Source organism: Lutra lutra, chromosome 8, assembly GCF_902655055.1.
Source record: "Lutra lutra chromosome 8, mLutLut1.2, whole genome shotgun sequence".
Taxonomy (NCBI): Eukaryota; Metazoa; Chordata; class Mammalia; order Carnivora; family Mustelidae; genus Lutra; species Lutra lutra.
In genome coordinates, this window is record NC_062285.1 from 24,735,882 (window position 1) to 24,760,729 (window position 24,848).

Consider the following 24,848-nt stretch of genomic DNA (forward strand, 5'->3'; position numbering starts at 1 on the left):
AGAAATGGCACCCAAAAATGTATTTTTCGTTGACACCTGCAGATTTTGGTTAATACACTGAGACTCCAAACATGTAAAAATTTACCCTATATTATGAAAGAGCAAAGTCATGTGGCAGCAGTATAATGCATAATAAAGATGCATTCTCCCAAAAAAGAGGCTCGAAATTAAGAAGATATTTGAAGTGCTGCATTCTTGAAGTCAATTCAATTTTACCCAAACTTATTTTAGGTCATTAAAGCAATGGGGCAATGAGCTTAGGTATAATTTAATTAGGAATACTGAAAGCCAGATTTACTTGCTGTGCTTACCTTTATGTTGGATACCATGATTACAAATGCCACAATGAGAGATGAAAACACATTTTTTCCCGATTGAGGTTTTACTATGCAGGAAAATAAAAACAAAAACCAAACAAGGAATATATTCCATTTCAGTCTTCATGGTTCAAGTAAAAAAAGTTCTCATTATTCAGGTACATACTTTGGCCAAGCCAGTTTAGCTTTATCACATTTAAAAATTCATGTATAAAAATAAGTATCAGTTCAAAATATAGATTATTTTAAGAAGGGCCTGTACGAAATATAAAAATAATTAAATTTGGTGGAAATGTTAAAACTGCCTGAAATTCAGAAGATGTAATATGAATGTATTGTATGAAACATTATTTTTAGGTGCAAATGCAATCAGGAGTAGCTCGTTTTACTGTTTATGTTTAGACCAGAGGTACTCAACATGGATCTCTTAATTCATGGCACTAAGAAGGGCCCTTCAAGTGCTCCCTTTCCTCTACCTGGCACTCCAAAAACCCTCCTGTGGTCCCACTGCCCCATCTTTTCAAGGCAGCATAATGGTCAGCCATGCTACAATTTGAGAGCTTTTTGGAAATTTTTCTTTTAAGGGAACAAAAGTCTTGAAGAATTATTGGTTCAGACATACATGCCTCATATAACAGCTTCAAAATATGAAACTGAGCTGTAATAAATTCTTTTATATTTAATTTTAACCTTAAATTTCTATATCAGTAAGACCCAATATTTTCATGAAAGTAGGAAAATAGTATAATTCAGTATCATCTGTTTGTCTCAAATACAAGTACAGTAAGTAATAATGGGAATGACAACAGAACAGAAATAACACTTGTATATATTTGCCCAAACTGGATTACCTTTCTCTAAATTCAAGGTGTACTCAGGTTGCATATTTGATCTGAGTGACTGTTGACTATCAGTTCAATGCTTAAACACCAAAGGAGGCATTTCTTTATTCCCACAGACTTCGTATGTATGTATATGCTCATATGTAAATAGTTTTCATGTTTGGTAACTCATTACTAAATATGTGTATTTCAAATTAGTCTATGACCCTGTGTTCTTCTCTTCAGAAGCATCAGTAATACATTTGGCCAATAGTTTGAAACGTGAACTGTAAATTAACAAAGCATATAGTCTTGATAATATGAAAAGAGTCCCAAATACTTTTTTGAAATGTCAACGTTAGAAAAAAACAAAACTACAATCATCAGCTCTATTTCCTGAAAATTCAGTTGAGGTAACCTCTGCAAGTCACAGCTCCACACTTGCACACAGTTCTGACCCTCTTTTTGGCTGGGCTGTGGTCAAGAGAATCTGAAGATATATCTCCAGAACCTGATTACATAGGAAAAGAAATACGGAAATAAGAGTTAAGACAATTCAGAAGGAAGTTCAAATTTTCTATCACAGTTTTAAGTAAATGTGAATATTCAGAAACAAATCATTGGATTATCTTCAAAGGATGGCGTGGGCTAGTAAGAGATAAAAGCATATGCTATTAGCCCATATTTCTAAGAATAGCTTTCGGAAATGATGGGAATTAATGGGAAAATCTGATAAACATTTAGTTTCATACATGACTTAAGGGCCATAAAGTGAGGCCAAATAGCAACAACTTGTAATTAATACTTAGAAAAAAAACAAAGGAAAGAAAACACATATTGTTACAATAAAGGAAACAAAATACCATTTTTCTTTTTTTGAAAAAAGCCAAATCCAAGTAGGAATGGATTAAGTTCACTTGTGATTTAAGTTGTATTTTCAATCTTTTGAATATACATCTCTTAGTAAATATTCAGAAATGCATTACAATTTTAAAATTTAAAATTTAAGTAATATTGAGAAAAGATGTATAATAAGCTCTCATAATGGAACTTATGAAAAAAGCAGGTGGCAACGTGAGACAGAGAAAAGAGCATTACTCAGCTTAAGGTCAGGCAGACCTGGATTCCAGCTCTACCTTTGTCAGATTAGCTTTGTGACCTCGTTTTTTCTCGTCTTTAATATTTGCTTGGTTCCGATCTTTTGGTTCAGGTCTTTTACTACTCTGATTCTTCATAACTGAAACAAATGAACACCAAACTGTACTTGAAAACCATACCTTTCATTTGATAATCAAAAGTGAGCTCTTCTCCAGCATATATGGTTCTTGTGGAAAATAATGCTATTCGGGGAAGACGGGTGTCAAGGTTGTCAATGAAAACATTGAAAACCTGAAGATTTGGGTCACACTAAAAAGGAACATTAGAATCCATTTATGTAAAAAATGACATGAATAGGCTCTTCTACATGCCATATAAAATATTTAATTTATTGACTATTATTTTAAGTTCTATTAGAAATTACATTATTGTTCAGCAGTCTTTGAGGCACGCAAATTAAAAAATAGTATTTTCACTTATAGTAAATCTCAGACATACACAACACTAGTAAAAATATTCCACATATATTCACCCTGCAGCTTTAACAATTAACATTTTTACCAATCCTGTTTCATCCAGTCTCAACCTTTTAACATCTCTGAGGACTTGTCATGCAAACCCTAGATAACATTATCATTTCACCTGTATGTAGTTCATTTCAATAACTTATTGATAACTATTTAAAAAATCAAGTAAAAAAAAAAGTCACTGGGGCGCCTGGGTGGCTCAGTGGGTTAAGCCGCTGCCTTTGGCTCAGGTCATGATCCCAGGTCCTGGGTTCGAGCCCCACATCGGGCTTTCTGCTCAGCAGGGAGCCTGCTTCCTCCTCTCTCTCTGCCTGCCTCTCTGCCTACTTGTGATTTCTCTCTGTCAAATAAATAAATAAAAATCTTTAAAAAAAAAAAAAAAAGTCAGCATTATACAACTCAAATTTCATACTGCATGCAGTTTCATTGCTTTAACTTCTATTTGGAACTCTTTAATACTCTGAAATTCTACATTAATTCTGGATAATGCAAGAAGAAACATCTAGTGAATCATCCTAAGAAATCAAAGTTAAGTGTTTACCTGTTTAGAATACATCTATTTTGAGAGTATCTCAAATTTATCATTAGGAAAAAAAAATTAAAGCAAAGTTTAAGTCAATCAAAAAAGCTAACAAAAGAGTCAGAAGGTCTCTGACATTTCACTATTTAAACATAAACTAGTTTCTCGGTATAAAATCCAAGGAAAGTTTAGCATGGCCTACTTCCTTAGATGGGCAGCTACATAACCTACCCTTACCTGTGGGCACTTAGTAGGTACCCAGTAACTATTCATCTCTCTTATTTTTACAAATAGTTTATAGAGTATAAAATTCTACAGTTAGAGTTCCAGGTGTATTCTAAGTTCGTTTCAAACATGAATTAAAAATACTAACATATAACTTAGAAAAATAGCCCTAAATACTTAAGTACTCTACAAGTTCTTAAGTTTTATATATGTATTAACATGTTACATGTTAACCCCTCCAGCTGCATGGGATTCCTAACCTTTCTACCTGCTTAATTCCTCCACTAACTGCATCCTCTACATTAAGACAAAACCTAACTTATGAAGTTATGGAATGATTAAATGAAGCAGCATACATAAAAACTCTGCAGAATGCATGGTATTTGGTAGGTACCTCGGTGAATTTTCCTAATACAGCAATAATACCATAACCTAACCTAAGAGGTCTTCGTATTAAAATACTCTAGAAATATTAAAAGGATAAGTAATTTAAAGATAATTATTCCTCAACTATGGAAAATCATTAAAAACACTGCTAAGTTGATTAGTCCTGTCTATTCTTTAAGTGTCACTTACACTGTGATTCACAAAATGAGAGACATTTCCATATCGGGCTGCATCCACTGTGAATTCATCAGATTCATAATCCAGATCAAAGAGATATGTGATTCCCTTGTTGTCATATAACTGCCCCCGTCTTTCAGCTTCTTCACTTGTGATTACCTAAAAAGAAAAAACTATAGTATATTATATAGCTATTGTTGAACTGAAGAAACACTCATCCATAAATTATTAACATACTAATGCCTACAAAGGTTTAAAAAGAAATTAGAGTGTCATCAAGACAAATATTCACACAAACTACTCTAGAAGAGCTGGATGAAAAGATGTGGGAAACTAAGGGTAGAAATGACTGCAAAAGAATCAAGGCTGTTTAAGACAGGAATTAGGACAACCCACAATTAAGACAGTACTACTTTCATTCCAATGTATTCAGATGTTCAAAACGCTACCCAATTATAGCTTTCTGTAGGACATAAGGGAATGTAAAGGACTAAATTTACAAGTAAAGATACTCATTTACAACAACACAGATGGAACTAGAGGGTATTATGCTTAGCGAAATAAGTCAATCAGAGAAAGACAATTATCGTATGATCTCACTGATATGTGGAATTTAAGAAACAAAACAGAGGATCATAGGGGCAAGAGAGGAAAAAATAAAACAAGATGAAACCAGATGGGAACAAACCTTAAGAGACTCTTAATCAGAGGAAACAAACTGAGGGTTGCTGGGGGTGGGGGGGGAGGTGTAGAAGGATGAGGTAATTGGCTGATGGACATTAAGGAGGGCATATGATATAAATGAGCACTGGGTATTACACAAGACTGAAGAATCACAGACGTGCACCTCTGAACCAGTAATACATTATATGTTAATTAAAAAAAAAAAAAGTAAAGATACTCTAAAAGGTTATTATTCCCGGAACTAATCTGTGCAGTTACAAATGGAAATTTGTTACAAACATAGGAAAGAAGGCATGCTAAATTTGCAGTCAACTGTATGGACAAAGTTTAGTTTTGCTGAATCAGCTGTTTTCATGAAATTCTGTAGCTCAAAACCATCATCTACAGTTCTGTTCTAAGAACACAGCTTTACCAGATGCTCAGCTTAGGAAACCAAAAATGTCTAAAGCGATTCATGGTGTCAACCAGACTTAACCACTGCATTCAGTAAGCCAAAATGGGAGAATTTGATTATACAAAAAGAATTCGATTATACAAGATCTCGAATAGTGATTTACAATAATCTGCTGTTGTCTAAAAATTGAAGGATCGAAGTAGGGTTCCAATTTAATCTCAGTATTCTAGATGAATACAGATAATTACACATGACCTAATTCACTTTTAAAATGTCAGATGTGACAACCTGAGATACGTAAAGTCACACTTGTATTCTAGTCACGACTTAATCCTTCACCCAGTTTGAGGAAGTGTAGCTCAGGGGCAAAGCACACTCATCTTAGAGACTTGGTTTTGAATCCTGGCTCCTCTTCACTACAACGTGACCTTGTGCAAGTTGCTCAACTTCTCTGTGCCTGTTTCCTCATCTAGAATAATGGAGATAACAGTACTACCTCCCAGTTATTGAAAGGATTAACGAGTTAAAACATAAGGTGCTCAAAATAGTATGTGGTACATGCAAATACTATTTTTTCTAAATTTACATTATACATACAAGAATATCAGTTCAGTCTTTGGCAATTTAGAGAAGAGTCTCTTGCTGAGCTACAAAGAATTTGGATTTTCTGGTGGATGCAATAAATGCTTTTAAGTTTATTTTACAACACTTGCTCAGAGAGCATTTGTCTACAGTATCTCTCACGTTGATATAATGTTTAGTTTTGCCAACTACACTTAACCATATTTAGTCAAGTGGATAAATTATCTAAAAGTTTTCAAAGTCAGTAGATGTTTAGATCTGATTTTCTTCTTAGGGCTTTTATGTAAAATTGTCATATTTTACAAATTCCAGTTTCAATGACTATTAATGGATGGTTCTGAAAGAAGACAATTTTGTCATTATATATATATATTTTTTGTTCATATACAAGTTTGTATATCTAACTATGCCAGTGAACCCTTCTCTCAAACCTGAAATTTTTACATACTTGCAAATGGTAATATAAAAATGTACCAATATTTGTTACTGATATAAAAAAAAGCATAAACCTTCCATTGTTTGGTATAAGGTGAACATACCTCTCCAACATATTCCATGACAAAACTCATCCTTTTAATCTTCACAAGGGTTTTTACACCCCAGCCACAACCATTGCTAGTTCGAAAGATGCAAAGTGAATACTGGGTGCCTTTTTGTACAATCCTATTGAGACAATCAGGTCCACATTGACACCTTGAGTTGCATTCATAAATGGGGGTACCAGGTGGGATTTTAATTTGCTGGTTTTTATTATAAGCCAAAAGAACTCCAGCTTCAGCAGGACAACATTTCTCAAAGAAGCAATCTGTACATGAACAACCAAAGGTAGCTTCATTGACTAAGCTGATTCCAGGAGCTGGTTTGTATTCATTAATGTAGTAGAAGTCTGAAGGTGGGCCCTCTAAGTCAACAGTATTTTCAACAAAAATCATTCCTTTATGATTCTTTCTTCTGTTGAGTTCATCTTGCCATCTCTGCAGAGCTATCCTTTGTTTAGCCTTCTTTACAATGTACTCAGCAATGGCAGGTTTCAAAGCCTTGTTATTGTCTTTTAGAGATAGTGCTTTGCCTTTGTTTACCTGAGATAAATAATTATGCTTGTCATTAGAGAACTGCTGAAGTAGTAATGGGCACTTGAGATTTTGCAAAGGTTCCCAAGTGTTTGTAGAATCTGGCCATCCTTTCCATTTTACAAGATAATATTCCATATCCTTAAAATATAAAAGAAAATTGCAATCAGATGACAGTCCTAATTACTTAAAATAATTTAGTATCTTAAAGAGTAAGGTAGCCATTATCATTCTTCTTAATAAAGCTCAGAATATAGAGTCAGAGGTTTCTAGCGGATGAAATACAAAATGCAAAACATTTTTCTTTATATTACATAAATCAGGCACAGAATTTAGTTGTGGCATCATCGTACGTTTGCAAGCACAGGTGAAAGAACCGCATATGAAGATGAGAGTACGGAAACTCACAAATACGTTGCCAGTCATTGTTAAAGTCGTATTTCTTATTTATCTCGATCCTGGAAACAGGTATTCTCAAAACTGACAATTTATGACCTATGTTAGTGCTTCACCCAGCCAGCACAGATGGAGGCATCCACTAAGGTAGGGAATTTTAATATTTTACACTGGATATAAGGCAAGTTCTATTTCTCAATATCGTGGGCACACATCTCTTAGATGTTCTAGAGAGACAATGTCCAATACAGTCATTCCTAGCAGCATGCAGCTATCAAGCACCTGCAATGTGACTAGCCCAAATTGAGGTGTGCTTTAAATGCAATACACACTGAATTACAAACACTAAACACACAAAAAACTAGAATACTTCTTAACATCTGAAAAATACTGATTACATACTGAAAAATATTGCTTTTACTGGATTAAATACATTATTTTTTTTAAAAGATTGAATTGTTTAAACAACTCTCTGTGCCCAACATGAGGCTCAAACTCACAACCCCAAGATCAACAGTCACACACTCTACCGACTGAGCCAACCAGAAGCCCCCAATTAATATATTACTGAAAGCAGTCTCACCTGTTTCATTTCACTTGTTTAATGTGATTACTAAAAATTTAAAGTTATATTTATGTAGCTTATATTATTTTACTGGACATCATGAATCCAGAGAATTCTTACCTTATTTAGACTCATCCGTGAATGGAGAAGGTAACAGGCACTCAACCCATCAAAGATCAAACATTTTGATTTAGCTCCCACATTGCTGTTGGTCCCTAGAATTTTGCCTTCCTACCCCAGTGACTTGACTAGGTTCTCTTCCCTTAAAATCAGGGAATGCCATGTTAAGTTTCTCTTAAAAAAGGTAGTTAAGTGTGTATAATAAAATTCTAAAGTCCTTCAATTTTTTCTTTGTCTGCCAGAATAACTCACATATATCCATATTCTAAAATATGAAAGGGATTAAAATTGTATATTCTACAGTTTTTAGTTATTTTAAATCATGGATGTGGATTAAAAAATTGGGATACACCTGCTTTTCCCTTTTAATTTTTATTTAAAAAATTTCATTTTTATTAAGTTTTTATTATAAAGGATACATAGAACACTTGTTTTACTATTCATAATTTATTCATGCCAAATAACCTGGAACTTTAGGAAATGTTGCTGAGCCACTAACTGAGGTAAAGGAGCCCCCAGGCAGCTTTGCTGAAGCAAGTCACTCAGCCACTGAGTTAGTTTATCTTCTTCCCACTGATCTGTCTCAATGTTTTAGTATATTCTACTCAATAAGCAATACTGCTTGGGAATTAAAGGAACTTTCCTTCTTTATGAAAATGGTCAAAATATGCTTTACCGGTTTACAAAATGTGGTTAAATTAAGGTGTGAGGATATGCACAAAAACTATACTCTTTTGAAAATACATATTCTGATTTCAGGGAAAAAAAGGAAAAGCTTAAACATATTGAAATGTTAGTCAAACTGGATTACTAAGTGTTACACAGACTCCTGTCAGGTAACTACTACAATTTAGGATTTATGTTAGTAGATATCTGCTCAACAACGTGACCCACATAGGAGTATCTAACGTATTTATTCTACTTCTTAACTAAGAAAGTTTTTAATTTTTCTGACTCTGGAATAAAGCAATGCAACTCTGGCCTTTTTTTTTTTTTTTTGCTACTGTTTTCCTACCATAACCCTGGATTATGCCAAAAGTTTTCAGCAAATAATGGAAGAAAGACAAACACTGGCTTCAAAATCAGATTAAGCTAAATTATCATTCAGCAAAACCAGCAACACCATGACACTGAAGTCAGGTTCCAAAGTAATATATCATATTGTTTAGTAATGAGCCAGCTGCATTGTTAGTCAATAAGTTTTGTATGTTAACCCCATCAGTACCTACTTAATTTACGGATGGTAAAGATGTTTATAAAATGTGAGTGCCTTTGGCAAAACAGTATAGAAATACTAGTAATATTTTATTTCTACTTGTAGACTTATTTTAGTAAGTGCATTTTACTTTAAATCCAAAAAAGATATTTCCATCTTGAAAAATTAGTAATTTTACACAGAAAAATTAGTTTGGCCTAACAAATTTAATTAATTCATTAAAAATTCCAAATAAAAGCCCAGAAGCCTCATATATATCAGTATTTTATTCTGATACGCAATCAACTCTTGATTACCCATAGAAATGGAGTACGGCTGTAAATGACCTGTCAATCACTCCTGTATCCTTTAGAATGCATCATAAGAATTTTTTCTTAAACACATTTTCTCCCACTATATTTGGCTTAGGTTAAATTCATTCAAATATTTTAGTATTTAAAATAAGTACGTGAAAGCTCAAGCCACTAGGGGGTGTGATGAGATGTAAGGTACTGCTAGTCTTTAGGAGTAAACTCTCACTGGGAAAAGGCGGCAATAACATATAAAGTAAGTAGCAATGCAAGGCGGTACAATTTTAAATGACAAAACAAGACAGTAATTACCACTGATATAAAGGAGGAAATCAATATAGTCAGAAAGGAGCACAGAGATAGCAGAACAAACTAAACTATGAAAGACTGCTAGGATTTGTTGGGGGGGAATAGGGCAGGCAGGATGAAAAACACCAGCAAAAGCGTGGGGCTAAGATTTGTATGAAGTATCCAGAAAACAGTGAAGAGATCGCTTTGGCTAGTTCAGAATACTGAAGCGAGACGTTAAACTCTAACAGCAAGGCAAGAGCAAATTTTAGCCCTGAACACTCGACAGAGGCATTTGAACTTTTTTGCAGGCCAATGGTTTTTATAATTCTTAGAAAGCCATGGGGGTTCTGTGGAAAGCTTCATTACATACAAATACATCTGATTCCATCTTGTTTATTAGAAACAATTTACAAGTTTTCTAATTGCCAAGCCAATGACTCTTCAGTCTACACGTTACTTGACTTGGGCTTTGACATCACATTTCTCTCTTCACTATTGTTCCTTTACTGCCTTCTTTGCTGAGACTACTCACTATCACTGCCCATCACTTAATGAAGATACCTGGGGCTCTGTCCTAGGCCCCTTTCCACACCAAGTAAGTATTTATCGCTTTTGAGAATCTGAAGAAAGTTATGGACCTTCCCCTAACAAAAGTCACATATATACTAATTTGGATAATGGCGAATATTTGGATTCCAGAGGTTAAGAATCCTTGCTCTAAATGCTCTCTGGGCAACCTCATCACTCCAGTGGTGTTAATTACATACTGATGATTTCCAAAACCTTATCGGCTCAACCATGCATCCAATAGCCTACTGGATGTCCAACAGGTTCTTATATCCATCTATCTCCATGGAACTCACCACTGTCCCCCATCAAGGGTAATCTTACCCATCATATACCCAGTCACATGAGTCACAAACTAGGAGCTCAATATAGATTCTCCTTCTCAATCTGTCACCAAGTTTCTTCAGATTCTTGTTACTGTCCATCTTTATTACCACAGCTCTAGTTATTTCAGGCCTTCAATTCTTGCTGGGATTACTGAATTAATCTTCTAATTTGTTTCCCTACCTCCAAACTGACGACACCCTAATTTATCTTTAAGTTTTCTTATAAAAATAAGAAATCCATAGCACCAGTCATTCTGTAACTTTCTCGCTTAAGAATTTTAATGGCTCCCCCACTGCCTAAAGAATGAAGTTCAAACTTCCTGTTAAAACAAAGATCATTCTTGATTGGGTCCTTGATGCCTAACACAGTCTTCCGGCATGGCCCCATTCACATAACCCTCTCTAGCCATACTGAAACCATACTGAATCGTGGCTGCTAATATTTGAACATGCCAGGCCTTTTCACCCCTTTCTCTTTTCTTTACAAAGTTCTAATTAAAATGGCCTCCTACATTTCCATAATGAACTTATTTTGGTCTCATTTTTTATGTATGGAAAACCTATTCATCTTCAGAAGTCAGTTCAAATGTCACCTACCCTGTGAAGTCTTTCCTGCCTCTCTCGCCTAGGGAGAACTGACTACTGCCAATCCTCTTGTGTTCCCATTTCTAAACTTAACCAGAGACCAAGAGGGATGAAATCTTATTCTTCATAGCCCCCAAACCAATCACAATGGCCTACTATATCCCACGCTTTGACTAAATGTTTCTGAATGCAAAACAAAAAATATGACTACCAACATGTATGCAATAAAAAAAAAAAAAAATCACAAGAGTAACCATATGGATCTTTAAAAGAAATACAACCTGTTAAGTTTGATCTGGCTATTAATTCGTGTTTTTTTCAATATTTATTCTGTCATCAGCAGTCTATAGCCAGTAAGTGGTAGCAAGCACAAAACCCTAATATATATATATATATATATATATGGGAGAACAAAAAAACAAAAACTATCTTCCTGTTAGCTAATTTTTCCATCAAGTTTTGAAATCATCTTTTTCAGTATTAGTGGTAGAATAGCCTGAATCTAATTATGAAAACACTAGTGTTCCATGGAAAGTCATTCGATTTTCAGGCCAGTAAACTAACCAAGTAGCAATTCTGAGAATTGAGCTAGTGGCCTAAGACTGACACAACTGAGCAACATGACCCTGGAAAAGCCTTTTCTTGGAGTCCTCTTTTCCTGATGCCTAAAATATGGATTTTAGTCAAATGATTTCTATGTTATTCTAGTTCTTAACAAACCCCTCTAAGTGCAATCAGTCTTTCAGGAATATTAATCTATGTTAGATGTGGACAATTCTCCCAGTATGAGCCATGCTCTGTGGTGGTTCTAGAGACACAGAACTACCTGGATACTTTATGAAGTCAAAGCTTTGGTAGTATTTCTTTCTTAATATATGCTTATTAAGGGAGAAGCCTTACCAATGTGTATGGGGGTTCTCGTTCTTCACTGATGAGCTAAGTATGTTAATAAAGAGTATTCACAGTTTTGTCAGAAATGTTTCTGTATGAAAGGTGAACATGGCAAGAACATGGCGCAGAAAAACCATACAGCCCTGACACTACCACAAATTGTTCAAGTGGACCCCAACATGAACTCACAATAGTAAGAGACTTGCTGTTCCTCCAGTGAGCGTTCATTCCATTTCCCAAACTGGCTATTTCAGAACTCCTCCATTTTGTTCAAGGTCACAATCCCACTACTTCCCCCATTATTTTGGGTAGCACTAGACCTCTATTCCTAATGCAGAGAGAAAAGAGAAACTCCCTTAATTTCCATCCTTCCCTGGTCGTGTAACTAGGGAAAAGGTGGATGCAGATACAAGAGATGTACTTCATCAATTATCCCACCTCTCCTGTCTCTTCAGGTTCTCCCTACTTGTTCTCACCAGCATTTAAACCTCCCTGATTTTTTTTTTTTTTTTTAGTTTTAGCCTCCCTCATTTTTTTTTTAAGTTTTTGTTTGTTTGTTTTTTTTTTAAAATTTGACAGCCAGCAATCGCAAGTAGGCAGAGAGAGAGGAGGGAAGCAGGCTCCCCATGGGGCAGAGAGCCTGATGTGGGGCTCGATCCCAGGACCCTGGGATTATGACCTGAGCTGAAGGCAGAGGCTTTAATCCACTGAGCCACCCAGGCGCCCCTTAAGCCTCCCTCATTTTTAAAAAGCAATATTAAACGAAACCACCTTTGAGATATAAATGCTGGAATATGTAAGGAATTTCAAAAAGATAGGATTAATTACTAAAAGTTGAGAGATGGGAGACTAAAGGTCACAGGGGTGGAAGATTTCTTTTCAGTTTAAGTTCACTTTCTATAACACTCAATTTCTAAAATCACATACATAGATTACCTTTGCAGATTTTGAAATATATAATTATAAACACCTTTAAAACTTGCATAGCCCTTTCTCCCTTTCTTCAAAGCTAGAATTCTTCAAAGCATGGTCCATACTACTTGACTCTACTTTCACCTCTAATTTCTTACTTTTCTTTACTTTTCTCTTCTTTTTTTCTTTCTCCTTCCTTCATCCCTCCCTCCCTTCCTTTTCTTTCTAAGATTTTATTTGTCAGAGAGAAAGAGAGAGCACGCACAAGCAAGAGGAGTGGTAGGCAGAGGAAGACGCAGACTCCCTACCGAGCAAGGAACCTGATGCAGGATTCCATGCCAGGAACCCTGGGATCATGACCTGAGCCGAAGGCAGACACCCAACTGACTTAGCCACCCAGGCATCCTTCACCTCTAATTTATTCTTTAATTCATTCTATTTTGACAACTTCTATCCATGCACAAATATATATATATATATATATATATATATATATATATATATATGGCTCTAACAGCATCAATGACCCTTCCATTGCTCAATCCAAAGGGTCCCTCATGGTTCTTCTGTGACCCATTGGCTTCTTCCCTCTTGTGCTGACACTACCTCTCCCTCAGGTCTCATGATTGATTCTTCTGGTTTTCTTCCTACCTTTCTTGCCAGTTTGTCTCAGTTGCTTTTATAGTTCTTCCCATGAGAATCACTCCCCCCATGCCCCCTATACTACTCATCAGTCCTTGTTCTCTTCTCATATTTTCTTTACTTGAACTACAGTAGCCTCTAGCCATTTTCAAACCATTCATGGCCCAAGAGCCAGAACTCCATCTTCAACACATGCATCTCATTATGTCATTCCCCTGGTCAAAACCACTAAATGTTTCCCTACTGCTCTTAAGATAAAGTCCAAATTCTTTTATTGGAGAGTAGGGAGCTGTGCTCTCTGGGTCCTCCACATCCTTCTAGGGATCCTTTCGATCCCTCTTGCTGACTATGTTCCACTCACACTTTCTACTCCTTGAAGATTTCAGGTTCTCTTCTGCCTTAAGACCCTTCCCTACTTCTCGTGCCATCCTTTGGGACTGAGTTTAAACACCATTTCTTAGGAACGGCTGCCTAGTTTCTCCAGAAGTTACAACGTGCTGTTACATTAGCACTTACCTCAACCGTAAGTACGTTGTACAATTACATTTAAGGTTTTCTATCCTCATTAGAAGACCAAGTCCATGTATCAAGGGCCATACCGCTGTGTCATTAATTGCTGAGATCCCTAGTATCTAGCATATGACATGGCAGATGGCAATAAATATCTGTTAATTAATGGGTAACTGTATCCATTCTCAGAGCTTCAACTGCTATCTTTTTGCCAATTACTTCAAAATGTTTCCAGTTCTCATTCTGACTTAAAGCCACATTCTCAACCATGTACCAATCATCTTACACTTAAATGTTCTCAACCTTCACCTCCAAACCCAACACGGTCCTTCTACCTTAATCCTCCTATATTGCTGGGTCTTGGTAAGCAGTATTATCTACACTAATACAAGTCAGAAGCCCATGTTTTCATACATGTGGATTCCCTCACTGCTGGATTTCTACCCAATCCTAATCACTAAATCATAGAATTGTACATTTTATAACCATGATAATTTTTTAAAAATTTACTTATTTCTCTTTATCTCCTTTAATTTAAACATTATAATTTCTTGCCCAGATAACTGGGCAAGTGATTCCCCCATTACTGGAGAATGCTGTGAAAGTTCCTTCATTCATCTCTCATTCGTTCCCACTCCCACATTCTAGCACTCCATTCTCTGTAGAAAAACTATGAGTGACAGTGTACCTGTCTTTTTTTTAGGCCCCAGTGCGATATCCCCTCTTCTGGGAAGCTTTCTGTAACCTGACCCTGGTGCACCTCCCACAGATACATAATGAAGTCTGCTACTGCACTTATTTTACTATACTGCAGTGGATGGTTTACTTGTCCATCTTTCCAGCAGGCTGTGAGTTCCTTAAGGTGAGAGACAGTTTCTGATTAATCTTTATTCTTCCCAGAATCTAATGTCGTACCTGACACACAAAAGAAATCAAATGTTTATTGAAATGACAGAAAGATGATACAGGAGCTATTAGTCAATAGACTGCTGCTGTAATCTAAATATGAAGCTAAGAAGATCTAGTGTACTGGTGATTGTGAGGATTGGAGAAATCACTGATGCAAAAGCCAATTCAATTCATTAAGCACTAACTAAATACTACAGAAACTAGAAACTACAGTAAGACAGAGTCCTAGCCCTAAATGGTTGCCAATTTAGCAGAGAAGGTATGAAACCAAGCTATAAAATGTGTCAAGTTCTAGAATAGTAAGAACAGTGCTCATTAAGTCCTGATTATAAAGCAATTAATTTTAGGGAAATGGGGGAGGGAAGAAGCCTCAAAAATAGGTAACCTTTCAGCTCAACTTTCCAGGCCAAAGAGAATTCTGTCAAGGAAAGAAGGGGAACAACAGTATTCCAAAGAGGGAATTGGATAAGAACAGCAAAGGGTACAAGGATAAAGGTGCTCATTAAATGTTAGCTAAATAAAAGAATTTATAAGTATTTCCGTGTGGATAAAAATTAGGAGATGGAAAAAAAAAGTAGGAGATGAAGCTGGAAAGGTAGCTGATGGCCAGATAATAAAGAACCTCAGTACAAAAGGTCTCAGCTTAGATTGGTAGCCATTGAAAGGTCTATAGCAAGGCCCTAACGCAATCAGAACTGTGTTTTAGAAACATCTGTAATGGTTTTGAGGAATATGGTATTGAAACAGTGTCTCTTAACGAGCTAAATGGAGGGGTACGTGCCCTGAGTGTGATAGGGAAGAAAGAAAAAAGGGAGCGGTATATTGAAATAATACCAGCTTATAAAGTAATTTGTGCTAGTAACAAGAAGAAATGAGGGACCGAAATGTGCAAGTAAGGGTGCTTATTCCAAAACAGAAGCCAAAAGGACTGATGAGAAGAACGAAGGGGAAACCAAAGAACAAAAGCTATCTAAAACCTAACTACAACAGTCAGAATCCTATATAAGAATAAAGGTAGCGCCTCCAATGTAGGCACGGACCCTGATGTAACTAACTGTTCAAGTACAGCAAGAATGAACAGGAAAACACAAAGAGAGGGGAGGCAGAGGGTACCCTCTATCCTATTAGAGGGCAGGTAGAAAGGAAGAACTGAAAATGTCTGAACTTAAAATGTTACGTAAATGGAGGTATTATGGTTTTGTTAGCTTAGATAGGGAACACTACTAGATCAGGATGCAAATTTGAGGGAGGAAAACAGGTACAGTTTTGAATATGCTGAATATGGGAACCTGTACAGTGTCCAGTTTGAAATGAAGTTCATAAAGAGGTCAATGCCTCACAAAGATTTGACAATCATGAGTGAAACAGAAGTAGAAACCACGGGGAAAGAGGTCATCTACTGAGTCACTTCAAGGTGAGAAGAGGGCCAAGGACAGAGCTGTGGAGGTTATTTACTTTCAGAGGAAGGACAGCCAAGAGACAAAAAAGGAGATTCAGAAAGAATAGTAAGAAAAATAGGTAGAAAAAGGAGGGGAGCTAGAGATGAGTAACAATGATAGACAACACTTCTACAATATGACTATCACAGGTGAGTCTCTGTTGTAAGCATTTATCTACATCAACTAATTTAATGCTAATCATAACCCTATAGATGGATACTACAAGTATCCTCACCTTATAAGTGATGAAATAGAGAGGCTAAGTAATTTGCTAAAAGCCACTCAACTAATAGATGGTAGATATGGAGTATGAGCATAGGCAGTCTCTCCTTGGACAAGAGAATATCAAAGAAAAGAGAGGCCAACAGTGTCAGACATTGCTAAGGAGAGTAAGATTTGAGGTCCTCATATTTGGAATTAGGAGTTCACTGAGAGAGGCATAAATCAGAATAAAATGGGTTAAAAAGTTCATGAGAAGTGAAGAGACAAACCCCAGGAGAAAATTTTTATAAACTGTGTATCTCATGAGGGACTATTTGGCACATATAAAGAACTATTACTATTATTTAATTAAAAAAAAAAACTCCAATTTTAAAAATTGGGCAAAGGCTTGGAATGGACAGTTTTCCAAAGATATACAAATGGCTGAAAAGCACATGAAAAAATGCTCAGCATCATTAACCATCAGAGAAATGCAAATCAAAACCACAAGGAGGTACTACTCCACACCCACTAGGAGAGCTATAATCAAAGAGTCAGATAATAACATGTGTTGGTAAGGAGGTAGAGAAATTGAAACACTTGTAACACTGCTAGTGGGAGTATCCCTTTGGAAAAGTTTGGCATTTCCTCAAATGGTTAAACACAGAAACTGTATGACCCAGCAATTCAACTCTTAGGTATATATCCAAGAGACATGAAAACATGTCTGTACAAAATTCTCTACATGAATGTTTATAAGAGCATTATTTATAATAGCCCCCAAACAGAAACAACCCAAATGTCCAAGTACAGAGTAAATTATATATGCCATATCCCTATAATGGAATAGTTTGCAATAAAAAGGAATGATGTATTAATACATGCTACAACATAGACAAACCTTGAAAACACCATGCTAAGTGAAAGAAACCAATCACAAAGGACCACATACATACTGTAAGCTTCTGTTTGTGTGAATTGTCCATACAGGCAAATCTACAGAAACAGAAAGTAGATTACAGGTTGGGTAGGGCCAATGGGGGAAGAAGACTGGGGAGGTTTGGGGAGTGGTGGCTGAGTAGTGCAGAGTTCCTTTTTGGTGTAATGAAAATGTGCAACCATCACCATAGGCAACTTTCGAGTAACTCTGAGAGCATGCTAAAAGCTCTGAATTGTACACCTTAATTTAAATTAGTGTACGGTATGTGAAATACATCTTGACAAAGCTGTTTTAAAAAGATAATTGGAAACGAAGTAGAAGACAGGAATGCTTGAGTGGGGAGATAAGGTCGAAGAAAGACTGGGGGAAACCTGAATAGGTTTTACTGAGAGAAGTCAGTGGAAACACACACACGTGCACACACACACACAAAAGCATCAGGGATTAAGCGAAATCCTTACGGGGATGGAGGAAGAAAACTGAAAAACTGGGACAGCAAAGATAGAGATAACTGGTGTAAAAGTAAATTGAGAGGAACCCATTTTTCACAGAAATAGAAGAAAGGGAAGTAAATACTTCCCTGTCTGTGGCTGAATATAAAGATAAAGGATAGAGTAAGAAGTCCAAAAAAGTAATAGAAGTTAGAAAAATTGTTGACAAGGAAAAGAAAGCAACAGATAAAAGCCTTATGTAGAAAATAACAAAAACCTTTTGTAGAACTAAGTGGAGTGAGATTAGAAATAAGCTTTAATGATGTCAGTATGTGTGATTATAGGATATTTTTGGCTAGATTGGTCAGGCCAGTTTATACACTGAGATGCCAGGTGACTGGGCTGTTTTGGGGTTGAAGGTTGCTTAAGAGTGTAGTGAAATGCTTGATCATAAAATCCCATTGAGTGGGGAAGGTAATTAAATGAAAAGATGATGGATGTTTCAAAGGAAGAACTGGATTTAATGACTGAATCAATATGGAAGACAAAAGAGGAGGATTTCTAATTCATATGTCTGGAAGAAATGACAACTAAATGACCAAAAAAGAGTTCTTGGAGAGGAACAGGCAAAAGAAAGATGATGAATTACTCAAAAATATATCATAAGGTTTAGATTGAGGAAGGTTCTTAGGAAAATAAACCTGTCATTTTATTTTTTTTAAAGATTTTATTTATTTATTTGACAGAAAGAGAGAGATCCCAAGTAGGCAGAGAGGCAGGCAGAGAGAGAGGAAGAAGCAGGCTCCCCGAGGAGCAGAGAGGCTGATGCTCTGAGCGGAAGGCAGAGGTTTTAACCCACTGGGCCACCCAGGTGCCCCAAACCTGTCATTTTAAAGAGAAACAGGAATCAAGTGAGGCCCAGAGAAGTTAAATGACTTTGATAAAGCCTCAAAGTATCAACCGAAGATCAGAAATAATTTCAAACTCCAAGCCATCCTACTGCACCCAGAACCTCCCTAATATCTGGAGTTTGACATGATACAGGACATATAAATGGTAATGCTTCCCGAGGAGATTCAATAGCACTAAAATTGGGTCTGAATTTCTAGGTTTATTTCAGATGATAGTGGGGAAATATGATTCAGGAACAAAATGAATGACAGGAGAAGCCAATATGAGATAAAACATTTGCTATGGTAATCCACATGGAGATAATCAAGAGTTGGATGTAGAATGATATAAGCACCTTAAAATATTCTAATGCGAGAACATTTAATGCTTCAAAATCCTCTCAGTGTTATTTGGCAATATAGATGCTAGGACATATAAATTTATTATGGCTTAGAATTTTTAACATTAAGAGCTTTTGCTTACTTTTAAGGTTCTTTTTAGGTTACAGAAATATGAAATACTGAATTGAAGTCTGATTAGGTCTCTTTTAAGGGGCTAGATATTTGCCTTACCTTTACTACCTTGTAGTCACACAAGTATTCCACCTCATAATTGTTTAGATTCCTTTTGGTGATTCCAATCGATTTACATGTGAGTTTTTCTTTTCTACATAATTCCTGAAGAGTATCAAGTGAAACTAGGCAAGGCACACACCAAGCTACAATAAGAAAATAGAATTCTTTACTAATGAAGTAGCTACTCAATGAAAGCAAAAAAAAAAAAAAAAAAAAAAAAAGGAAAAACTTAAGACCTCTATATCCCACCCTTCAACTGGCAATTTTATAGAACTGAAAATTCATATGACAAGAAACCATTTACGTGTCTTCAAGAAAAAGTTAAGCATTAAGGAACTATTTTGGCAAACTGGTCTTCTTGGATTTTTTTTCATAGGTCTCTATCCTACTATGCTTAATTAATGTAAATTAATTTCTACTAAGCCACCTGAACAAAAAGTTTCATGTCTGTAAGCTTTCTTAAAATTACATATAGATGCAAAGGTCAACAGAGATAATGTTTTTACCTTTTCCATTATATTCTGCATAGAATACAAAGAATATAATTGGTCTTAATAAAATGTAGATCTCTAAGGCAAACTTGTTAAAAATATCTTAAATATATTTTAAAAACATCCTTACAAGTTATTCAAAACAACTTTCTCCCTTTCTCTTAGTTGGTCAATAAGAAATGAAATCTAATTGAAATATAACTTTATAGTATCACAGTTTTACATCAATCACATGCCCTACTTTTCCCATTCTGGAATGCTGAAGGAAATTTTAACTTCATTTACTATTTTGCCTATGCTGTATTATTATCAAGGTAAATAAACCCAAGAGTTATAACAAATAATGAAGAATTTATTTTCATAATACTCATTTCCTGTAGTTTTTAAAGCCAAGATTTGTAAAACAGAGTAATCAATTTACATAATCCATATACCAAATTAAAAAAATCAGACACACTAATACTTAACCTTAGAGAAGCCAGTAACTAAATATGCTGAAGATTTTTACTCACAAATTTCTGTAAACAGTATGCTACCATATGGCATATAAAATATGTTACCGCAAACTGATGTTTAGAAATATGTAATAAACTTGGTTTTATTGCTAGTGTCATGGTAAGCACTCCAGAGAATCAAGGGTCCTCTGCCCCAGCCTTTGCTATCTGCCTACCTGACGTTAGTGATATTTCCATCTTTCCAGATTTCAGATTCACTGAAAAAATGTGAGGGTGGGAGTTAAGTGGAATTAACCAAACAAAATCTACCGGTAAATTCAAGCTTTACTTGGTAGCTCTCCAAGGTAGTTCTGATAACCCTTTGTTTTGAGGTAAATTTCGAAGGAAGAGAGAATGCACAGCAGCTCTTACAATATCCCTCCCTCACCTTTCCCAACTCATACTGGGGCTTCATTGTCAGAAACCTTGAAGCACGATTTCCACCACCCCACTTCCTACAAAAGATTCATAATTCTAGACTACAAAAATGAAAGGTATTTTCTCCAAAAAAATATTTGGGGGAGTGATTGCTTACGGTGGAGTAGTGGTTTGGGTGTAGGAGAGTGCTGTAACAGAAATGACCACTTAAAATGTCTTCCATTTAAAAAAACTTGGGGATGCTTTGTGTAAAGTTATCCTCACTATGCTGATCACGGGCAAAGGAGGTTCCTCTTGGATATCACCCAAGCTGTGTATGTCTTGTTGTCCCTACCATTTTTATCTAGTTTAACCTGAGGTTCAAGACAACCCTGAACGGAAACGCTATTTTTGAGAAAAAGACTGTAACATAGAAAACCGCAAACCCTTGGTTAACAATTCTGATTATCTATAATAATGTAGAAGATAATTCATTTGGAAGATTAAACATTTCATTACCCACTACAAAAACCTTACACTAGGTTCACACTAACCTCTAGCGGAAGAAAAGTTTGGGGATAATGAGCTCATAATCTAGGTGGAGAGTAGTGCAAGCAAACACTTTAAATTCTAGAATGCCTTGAAAATTCCAGTCTTTCAGGGGGTGCGCGCGGCAGGCAGGCGCATACACACAAGCACTACACGCTAGGTACCTAATTCTCTGGCGTCCGCATAAGTAACACGCAAGTTCCCGGTGGGTATAAAAATTACCTTAAGCCAGAGGCTACGTCTTCAAATACCCACTTACTGGGATATTGTCCGACGGGGAATTTACCCTTCTAGTGCGTCCATACTGAGGCGTATGCTCACTTATTTCCTGAGGGTTCACACTTCAGCCCCAATTTCTTTTTTCCTCTGATACTGAGGTCACATTTACACCACCGGGTACTTCCCGCTCCCCAGTTAAAAAGCCAGCCCGAACACAAAACGTCCCGCCCAAACCACCACAAAGGAGTAAACCACACGCGTGCCCACAGGCCCTCGAGCACCCCCCCGGGGATTACTAGGAGCCGCGGCGGCCGCCCGAATACCTCCACACGGCGACCAGGCGGGGAGGGGCCTCCGGCCCAACGGGCAGCGGGGGCCGAGCCACAGAGTCCGCGGGACCTCCGCGGAGCGAGAGACAGCCGACCTCGGAGCAGGGCGCGCGGACCGGGCCCAGCGGAAGCGGGGCGCAGGAGGAGACTGCGAGGAGCGAGCGGGCCGTGCTGTGAGAAGGGTCAGGGACCGGGGGAAGGGTGAAGCCCGCGGGGCGCCTTTAGGGGCCAAGGTGTCAGCAGAGTGGAAAGCGGCGTTTCGCCGCGTCGCGCTCTGGCGGCCCCACGGATCCCGGCCCCGCTTCCTGGGCCTTGGGAGTTTGCCTGGAGAACGGGGGATATTGAGGGGTGCCGCTCTCCAGCCCTCACCTCCTCGCGCCTCGGCCCCGACCGCCGCCATCTTGAAGAGCTTTCATTCAAACTGGCGCGGTCTGACGGGATAGCTCAGCTGGCTTGACGCCCCGCCCCTGCCCGACCTGCGCGGGTGTCGGGGGGCCCGGGCTGGGGGATGGAATCTGCGACGCGTCCTGACGTCACCGGAGGCCGACCCCGGCCGCAGCAGCGAGCGCGCATGCGCCCCAAACCCCATCCCTACGCGCGGGAGGGCGAGGGAGCCGCATGAGGGGGCGGGGGCGGGGCGCGCGCGCGCGCGGTCCCGGCCAAGCGGCGCAATTTGTTAGCTGCCAGCCTACCTTGACCCGGTGGTGTAACTCCTAATTCCGGAGCATGCATATGCATCAGGCCTTCCCACGCTTTTTAGTTCTTCCATGTCATACAAAAATCCAAAATGTAGAGCGGAGCTGTATGGTGCCGAGTAGGTTTACCTCCCATGCCTGTTCTTCAGCCACCTGAGCCCAACTAACCATTGTTTCTACACCCCTAGATCAAAGGTTCTCAAAATTGGTTGCATGTTGGGATCACTTGGAAAGGTTTTGTTTTTTGGTCCCACTCGCTGATATTGAATTAATTGGTATGGGGTGTGACATGAGCTTTGGAATTTTTTAGAGCTCCCCAGGTGATTGTAGTATGCAGCAGTTTGAACCCACCAGTCTCCATCTGTGCTTTTCACACTTGAATGGCCATAGGAATCATCTGGGGGATCTTGTTAAAATGCAGATTCAAATTAGGTAGGTCTGGGCTGGGATCTGAGGTTCTACCGTTTCTAACGAACTCTTCGCCTGATGCTTCTTGGTGGGGGGCGGGCAGGGTCGAGCGGAAGGGAAGTTTGCTAGCAAGGCTGCAGGACGCCGGGTCTCTGCTGGACAACTGCCTGAACTCCTAACAGTCTCCCCACCCCCACCGCCCCGCCCCCATCCACTCTTCACACCGCTTCCATGGTGATTGTTCTAAACAGTCTAACGCGGAAATCTAGGAAGAGTCAATTGGGAAACCCTGTGTAGAAAGCCGTTTGATATTGACCAAGGATTTTGATAATTTTTTGGTCAAAAATTACGAAAATCTTTCAAAGCATCATGTATAAATTTGGAACACTGTAAATACAGAACATTGAAGAAATTAGATTCCATTGTGAAATACTGTCTAGCCATAAAAAGATGTTTATGAAGCCTTTAGTTTCATGGGGGAATGTTTAACATGTTAAGCAAAAAAGCAACAACAAAAACCTATAAAAGTTTCAACTACATAAAAAGGCATAGGAAGATAAATGTAAAATCTCTGGGGGGTGATTTCCTTTTTGATTTCTCTTTACATATTTAACCATTTTCTATAGTGAGCATCTTATTACCTTGGCAATAAGGAATAAAAAATCCTATCCAACCCTATTGCCTGGAAGCCCTATTGTGGCATAGTGGTTCCTGTCCACATCTCAGGCCTCACTGCTCATCATTGTTCCTTCTTAATTTGTGAGTTCCTCAAATATTCCCTGCTCCGTGTTCCCAGGACTTCTTCAATTCTGCTCTTGCTGCTAGAAAATGCCTACTTTGCCCCTTCTTTACCAGGACTACTCCTAGAAACCCTTTAAGACTTAGATGCAGCTTCACCGCCTTCCTCCCCTCCCCAAGTGTATTCATTGCCAGTCCTATGTGTTCTTATTAGAACAACCCAGGAACATCTATCTTTAACTTTTTTAAAAATATATTTTATTTATTTATTTGGCAGACAGAGATCACAAGTAGGCAGGGAGGCAGGCAGAGAGAGAGGAAGGGAAGCTGAGCAAAGAGCCTGATGTGGGGCTCAATCCCAGGACCCTGAGATCATGACCTGAGCCAAAGACAGGCTTTAACCACTGAGCCACCCAGGCACCCCATCCTTAGCTTCTTTGTAGGTTTTTCTTCTACCTCATTGACCTCTACACCTCACTGACTTCTCTTCACTCCCTTTATGTAGCCTAAATGCTGAGGTTCCTTAGGACTTGGCCCCCAAGACATCTCTCTTAGGCTCTCTCCCTAAGTGACTGCCTCAGTTCCCATGGGTTTATATATCATCTTTATGCTAAAGCTTCCCAACTTTTTGTCTCCAGCCTTGACCTCTTCCTTGAATTCCACATCTGAATACCCATAGTGCCTTGCTGACATATTCTCTTAGGTGTTGCACAAACATCTCAAATTGATCACACTCCTAAGAGTGCCCTTCATTTTTACCTCTAGACCTGCCTGGTCCTCTCCACTGCAGGCATCCCCACACTTTCTCATTTCAATACATTGGCACAACCATCAACTCAGGGGTCCAAGAAGGAAATCTAGGTGTCATCTTGATTTCCTCTCTCTTCATTCCATAATTTCATTAGCAATTTATGTCAATGCTATGTCCAAAATATACCTTCATACTGCCCCCTTTCTCCATTGCCGCTGCTGTGCCCTTAGTAGAGGCCACCATTTCTAACCTGCAGTCCTACAAAAGCCTGCCTGGCTTCACTTCCGCTATTGCTTCTCCTCCAATCCATCTTCCATA

The 24,848-nt window shown here is 38.0% G+C and overlaps 1 protein-coding gene across 7 annotated transcripts; it reads right to left on the reverse strand.

Moving 5' to 3' along the window:
* Nucleotides 1–1,012: 1,012 nt before the first annotated feature.
* Nucleotides 1,013–22,526, reverse strand: SUV39H2 (SUV39H2 histone lysine methyltransferase). Of its 7 annotated transcripts, none has more exons than XM_047742700.1 (6): nucleotides 22,308–22,526; nucleotides 19,497–19,642; nucleotides 6,812–6,943; nucleotides 4,085–4,231; nucleotides 2,416–2,545; nucleotides 1,013–1,649 (listed from the first exon to the last, which is right to left on the reverse strand). In XM_047742700.1, the coding sequence occupies exons 1-6, from the start codon at nucleotides 22,336–22,338 to the stop codon at nucleotides 1,543–1,545; spliced, it is 693 nt and encodes a 230-aa protein (XP_047598656.1). In that variant the 5' UTR covers nucleotides 22,339–22,526; the 3' UTR covers nucleotides 1,013–1,542. The 7 variants fall into 7 exon arrangements, with proteins under 7 accessions (XP_047598656.1, XP_047598651.1, XP_047598655.1 ...); XM_047742695.1 differs by having other exon boundaries at nucleotides 6,272–6,943; nucleotides 22,308–22,525; XM_047742699.1 differs by lacking the exon at nucleotides 22,308–22,526 and adding an exon at nucleotides 21,933–22,297 and having other exon boundaries at nucleotides 6,272–6,943.
* Nucleotides 22,527–24,848: the final 2,322 nt, after the last annotated feature.